Source organism: Pyxicephalus adspersus, chromosome 10 (genome assembly GCF_032062135.1).
Source record: "Pyxicephalus adspersus chromosome 10, UCB_Pads_2.0, whole genome shotgun sequence".
In the NCBI taxonomy this organism is placed as follows: domain Eukaryota; kingdom Metazoa; phylum Chordata; class Amphibia; order Anura; family Pyxicephalidae; genus Pyxicephalus; species Pyxicephalus adspersus.
Window position 1 is genome coordinate 19,733,901 of NC_092867.1, and position 6,797 is coordinate 19,740,697.

The 6,797-nt window shown below is 35.1% G+C and overlaps 1 protein-coding gene across 1 annotated transcript; it reads right to left on the bottom strand.

The window, feature by feature from the left end:
* Window positions 1-278: 278 nt before the first annotated feature.
* CALHM3 (calcium homeostasis modulator 3) lies at window positions 279-6,413 on the bottom strand. Its single transcript, XM_072425091.1, has 3 exons — window positions 6,127-6,413; window positions 2,212-2,467; window positions 279-701 (listed from the first exon to the last, which is right to left on the bottom strand). The coding sequence occupies exons 1-3, from the start codon at window positions 6,411-6,413 to the stop codon at window positions 279-281; spliced, it is 966 nt and encodes a 321-aa protein (XP_072281192.1).
* Between the last annotated feature and the right edge of the window lie 384 nt (window positions 6,414-6,797).

A 6,797-nucleotide genomic window follows, 5' to 3' on the forward strand; every position in this document is an offset into this window, starting at 1 on the left:
AATTCAAATATTTGTAAAGCAGGCTCTGTCAGCTCTGATTTAATTTTTTTATCCTATCTTCCTTTATTTAATTTTTACAAGTAAGTTGTACATATTCAGTGAACAAAAATTAGTTGAACAAAATCTGTAGTTATGTTCAGTTAAATAGAAATAGCCAAGTTTAGCAGTTAGGAGGCAAACTTGATATTAGCTACTCCACAATGCATACCTCGCTACTTTATTATATTATGTTTGATAATAATATAATGTTGAAATATATATTCAATTAATATTTAAATTTACACATCTGTTTGTTTATGATCATCCAAGCAGCAGCCATTTCCTTTTCCCTTGATGTGCTGTCGCTGTGTTGGGTAGTTAATAGAAAGTGGAGGTTTACTCTGGTACCAAGATTTTAACAGGTTGTTAACCTGTTCTTTGTCCGTAATTCCATGGATGTGGTCTTCTTCATCTTCTGACTTCTTGGTAAAATTGGCTACTTTCATCTCATTGTGCATGCTTTGAAAGAAGTGGAGGATGCATTTGTGGGCAAAGTCCCGCGCATGTTCGCAGCATGTTTCATCAAAGATTTTTTGCTCAATATCAACGTAGTTACTCCAATAGCGTGTTTGCAGAAATGCAGTTTGGTCAAAGCAAGGCTTGAGGGAACGAGCCAGAAATGCTAGAACAATGAGGACCAACAGAATGCCCCATCCTAAAGCCTGGAACAATACGACATTGAAAAAACATTAAAGACAGCTAACCTTAAAGCCTCTTTAGAAAACACCCTAATTATAAAATTGTCATTCAGAATATTCGAAAATGTATCCATTTAGATTGCTTAGGTGAAACATGTCTAAAATATGTTATGCATACTGAATATTTAACTTTAAAACTTAAGAGAAAGACTGTTACCTATTATAAGGCCCTTTTGCTTTCATGATGCTCATTAAATTCAAGAATAAGGCCAAATATGTCTTAGAAATTGTCTTTTCCTACAGCCATTTAGCTTTCTTTTATTTTCTTATAAAATTTTAAAGACTAGCTTGTAAATATTTTGTAAGTTCTTTACTGCATTATATTGTTTTTGTAATTTTTGCAATGCAGGTTTCAATATTTCTTTATTAAAGGACCAAATGTGAAGAAACAGATTTTGGTGCTAACATACATCTGAACACTTTATTCTACAGAATAACAACAAATAAGTATTTATAAATAAGAATATAATATATAAGAATAATAAATATAGAAAAAGAATATATATATATATTTAAAAAAAGTTAGACAACAAGACAACAATGAACGGGAAAGGTGGTGGGGGGGGGGGGGGGGGGGGTTGGGAGAAAAAAAAAAAAAGGAGAAATTGTGTGCCAGCCAACATATATTAGATATAAAAAGGTAAAAGAAACAAAGTAGTGAAGGTTCAAATAAAAATTGTACATAAAAGATGATTTAACCACAAAGCTCTCTAAGACTGAAGATGATACACTTTCTTCATTGAATCTGGGTGATCTAGAAAACTTGTAAGAATCTGGTCCAGGACTGAAAACATTTGCTAACAAAAAGCAAATGACTTTTAAGAAATCCGTTCCAGGTTTGCTGGATCACCTAGCTTCACCAATGAAAGTGTATCCTGTCGAGACTTGGAGAGCTTTAATAAATCAGGCCTATTATCTTTGGTTGCCTGTATATGCTCATAAGTTCAGTGGAGATTGAGATCATGAGTGATTTCTCTATGATTAGGAGGGATGTTGCATCTCCAGGAAATTTTGCAATTTATTTCTGATACGATGTACTGTATTAAATTAGCAGAAAAGATTCAAAAGAATTCAGCATCAAGAGCTCAGCATCAATCAGTTTTGAAGCATGTGATGCCCTACATGAGGGCTTTTGCCATTTGTAATCTCAACTGTGACATATCAAAAGCTTCTTTGCAACATAACTCCTGTTTATATACTTGCCAAAGAATAACTTACAAACAAACTTTCTTACAAAAATGCCTGTTACTGGTTTGCATTGTCACTGAACAGTATTTAGTCATTTAGTGCAACCCCAACAACTCCCATCATGCAAAGCAAACAATTTTAATATAAGAATTTTAGATGTGTAATATGTTTACCAACATTTGTTTTACTTTCACTTTAAGATTTTCACAAAGATTCTAATTAACATTTTGTCATACTTTACAATGCAGAATAAGTAATAACAGAACAGAGACACTGTAAATCTCACCTGTGACCAGCATTTCAAATATCTTGACACTGCCTTTCTTGAAGTGTTATTCCTGATTAGGACATCATCTTTACAGGGAACCTTGTATAGCAAGTGCCGCATTTCTGGTGAAGTGTTGTTAGCAAAGCCTGGAAATTTGTCAGGGTCTACTGAGCCACTAAATGCACATACAAAACAATTTCCATCCAACAGTGTAGTCAAAATCCATACCACAGGAGCCACCATAGCTCTTATGAAAACGGAGGTGCACATATACCTGCCAGAAATATAAAAAAAATTAAAAAAATGTCTCTTCAAATCAGTTAATGAAACCACCTATGTTCTTTCCCTGACCATCTTCAATAGAAAGATATTTTTTAAAAATATCACTGTGACAGGACAAAGATTGTGTTACTAATATGTGAAATAATTGAAGAAAACTGGCTGTTGTTGGATGTAAGCTTAAGATAAATTTGTTTCAAGCCTATGTGCATTAGTGTTTTAAACAACATTCACACAACTTTTTCATAGCCAACAGTGGGGCCCTGTGTAGAACTGACTTGGGACCCCTGTGGGTCTAATGTTGGTTTAGGAGGATCCATGGCCCTCATGCAGCAGCACACTTTTCACCTTCCTATGTATCCCCCTAAATCCAAACTGAAAAATGTGGGCATCTTGGGGAAAGTTGTGTGAAAAAATGTATAAATAAAACTCTACAGAGTCTATTCATAAAAAAGCAGTGGATCCAATATTCACTGAAACATTAACTGGTGGAGTATCTTCTAGGTCCATGTGTTTCCATAACAGTAATTGATTGTCACCCAGGAAATGTTTCACTATGTCAGATTCACTGATTTATAACATAGAAAATGTGGCCTTCCTCCTGGGTACTACATTAACAACTGCCACATCCCTTGATCCAATTCAGATGAACATACAAAAGAAAATTGGGACTTTTAAGGCCGTAACAAAAATTGGTATCATGAGTATATATTCAAAATATATCAAGCAGATATGGATATATTTTAAATATATACTCATGATACCAATTGTTGTTACATTAAAAGTCACAATTTTCTTTTGTATGTTCATCATCACTGAGTTATAAATAAACCCCTAATTTACATTTTCTGAACAACACAAAAATGCACTTTCAAAAATGCTCCCATTCACCTCTCTAATGAAAAGTCATTGTGGAGAAATTTATCGTCAAAGTTCACAACAGACTTGGTAAAAGGTTAGAACAAAAGGGCAGTGGGGACAGTAGTTCCTGTGTGACTCTTGGCTGTCGGCACCTTGCCAGCAACTCAACTGTGCCAAATGCTCAACATTTTAACAACTTGTACTGGGCCGTATTGAACCGCTCAACTACTTCATTCTCTGGCACAGGTGAGGTGCAGTATGTAGCACCCTAAAAGCAGGCATGGTTCACTGGTGTAAGGAATAATTGTGCTGTAACCTAACCACCCATGCGAAATAATCTTAAGGGCAGGTTCACCCCTAGGATTGAGAGATCCCACGCAGCTCTTAAACACTCGCTCTGCAAGGCTAGTTCTTCAAGAACCCACATCTGCACATTTGACAGCTGGTGACAGAGAGTAGTACTTTACTGTTTTGAATAGAGTAGAGAGGGGTTAGAACTTTTGACAGGTTTGAATGCTTACTGTGCCCTGGTTAGGAGATTCATGCTTTATATGAGTCATGTCACCAGCACTGAAGATGGGGGAAAAGCCCACATTTTTAGCTGTCACCAGAACAGAAATAGTAGAAATCTCCCAACACTTCATTTTCATGTGACAACTGTCTGGGAGGGGACTAACCTCATTTTGAACATCACTTCTCACAGGACAAGAAGTAAAGGTAAATAACTATGGTGACCAAGTTGACAAAAAAGCCTGATGAGATTTTAACCATTTCCTACTCCATTGAAAATAAAAAAAACTTGACATAAGATATACTTCAACCACTAGTTAACCCTGAAAAATCAAGCTTTACCTAATCTATATGCTTGCTCTTGTCCCTTCTTTAAATTCCTGTCCTTAGCCTAACTAACTTATCCTGGGTCACTGTCTGTATCTGTCATTTGCAACCCCTATTTAATGTACAGTGCTGCGTAATATGTTGCGCTATAATAATCCTGTTTAATCAAAATAATAATAATAATAAAAAAGTATTGATATACTTGATGTCCTTTGGAAAAACATGATGTCAGGTTGTGAGGGGATTTTCTCACTGGAGGTCACAGACAGCAATAAAAACCCAGGGGAGGTTTGCATTATTTCCCTCTGTTTATGTGTATAATGAAGTCTAGATTTAGCCTCCCAAACTGTATCACCTGAACTACTTGTCTAGTACAGAACTAGGCCCTGTAGCCCTTTAGAACACTCATGGCTATAAATGGTGCTAATTTGTAGCAGTTTCTAATAACTTGCCTTTTTTTTTTTTTACCAAAAATGTAATTGTATCATTCTTATCACCTATAACCTATTTAGAATGCTATTTTAACATTTAATAAAATGAAGCTATCACTAGTTACACTAGAAAAAAAATACTTGCATCTCTATGTATGTAGATTGCAGAGAAATTAAAATGGATGTAAACTAATATTGCCAAAAGAAAGCTTTGTTTATCTCAAAAAAGATATATGTTGTACTTCTGTATCTTAAGTATTGTCAACGGTATTGAAAAATCAGTAGGCCCATATGTAGGCTTAACTGTTGCTATTGCACTTGTTTGTAAGGTACACATAAGTGATTAAAGACAAATCAATATCTAATAATTACCATCTTTAGCTGTTTTGACTTGTGAATTACCAATTAACTTATATGTAATGCTAATCCAAGATGTAAGATGCTTTTAGGAAAATGAGCCCTAGTTAGTTAGCAGATAGGTAACCTTTAAATATATATGCCAGTTTGGTAATTTGTATTATTTCTTCTCCATTAATGCTACAGGTGACAGGAGTCTGAGTCAAGGTGAATCTACAACATATTGGGGTGTGTTTGGAACAGTTACTACTAACATTTTACTGGTAAGAACCAAACTAATTGAAGATGTCATGATATCAGATCGTGTAACCTGGTGTAATCTGTTGTGACAAATTGATGATTCCAATTACCTAGATGGGTTAAAAGGTTTAAGTGGTTTCCCAAACTGGTGCCAGGAACATCTTTCTGGCTACTGTGCAGACCTACATACTTTTTTATTTGAATGTGTATTTCATTGCTCTTTGTACATTCAGCAATAAATAAATGCATCCCTTTATGTGATCTAATCTCCTCACCCTCCAGTGCTGAGAATGTCCAATGTATATATAGCAAATAAGAGCTGTAGATGTCCAACTGTATAAATCAACATGTAGTTCTACAGTTGTCAGTTAAGTTAAAGTAACATTCAGGACATGTTTTCCGGGAAATGTATACTCAAGGCAGTTCTCAGATGGTTTGGCTCAATGTAGCAGCTCAGTACAAGCTGTTGTAGGACCCCTGAACTATTGCAGCCTAAAACAAGAAATGGCAGCTGGTACAGAGGAATATACATGTATGTATCAGCCTTTCTCACTGCTGATTATTATTATTATTATTATTATTATTAATAATAATAATATTAATAAACAGGATTTATGTAGTGCCAACATAATATGCAGTGCTGTACACTAAATAGGATAAAACTTGATTTTTAGTTTTAGCAATACAGATAATTAATATGGAGGTATTATTGTTGTTGCTGTTTTTACAAGTTAAGGACTGTATACACCTTAGTTTATAGCCTGACTGCTTTACTCACTAATATGATACAGCTATGTCTATACTCTAACCCATCAAAGGAAAGGAAATGCACGCATGTCCAAACACCATATACAGTCCAAGGCTTGCTGTAAACAAATTTGGCATTAAACTGTTGGATACATTTACATTTATTATTTGTGGCACCTACTTGACAATCGCAAAGTCTTTTTTTCGGTTTCCAGTAGGTCTGCGCCATTCTTCAATCATTATTACTGATTGCCTGTTCACAATGAGCCCGCAGAGGAAAAGAGCAATTGGAGGTACAAACATAATCCCCATGCCATACATCATATTGTATCTGGGAAGACATGGGCAGTTAAAATCTAGTGCATTGTAGATTTTCACACTTGCCAGTGCTAGAATCCCACAAATTCCATTCATCACTGATTCCGAGTTGGACTGGAAGTACTGAAAAATCATCTTAAAGCGATCCATGGTTCTTAATGTTACACAGTCGCAAAACTTTCTGTAAAAATGTACTTGCCACAAAGGTTAATCCCAAAAGTAAAGTGAAGTCCTTTTTTGTTACTAGTGGAATTGTTTCGCTTTTTTTCTATGTTAAAGCTGGATTCTCTTTGTCACTGTTCCTGTCTTTTCCACAAAGTGAGTTTCTGTGTGCATGTGATGCGATCTACAGTGGTTTTGTCATGCTTCTGCAGGTAAATGAGTTAGTCAAATGTAGTTTGTTTGTTTTAATGAATATATTGCTGGCATGACTTTTAAAAGGAGATTAGAACATCAACAGGGCACTTCACAATACAAAACCAGAAAACAAAAAACAATGAAAAACTTTTTTTTAAAAAGGTATAGTAAACCGAA

Coding starts and splice junctions, on each gene's coding strand:
- CALHM3 (XM_072425091.1), bottom strand. CDS start 6,413: ATGGATCGCTTTAAGATGATTTTTCAGTACTTCCAGTCCAACTCGGAA. Junction 2,468..6,126: donor AAAGACTTTGCGATTGTCAA/GTAGGTGCCACA, acceptor TATTTCTGGCAG/GTATATGTGCACCTCCGTTT. Junction 702..2,211: donor ATTTGAAATGCTGGTCACAG/GTGAGATTTACA, acceptor GTATTGTTCCAG/GCTTTAGGATGGGGCATTCT.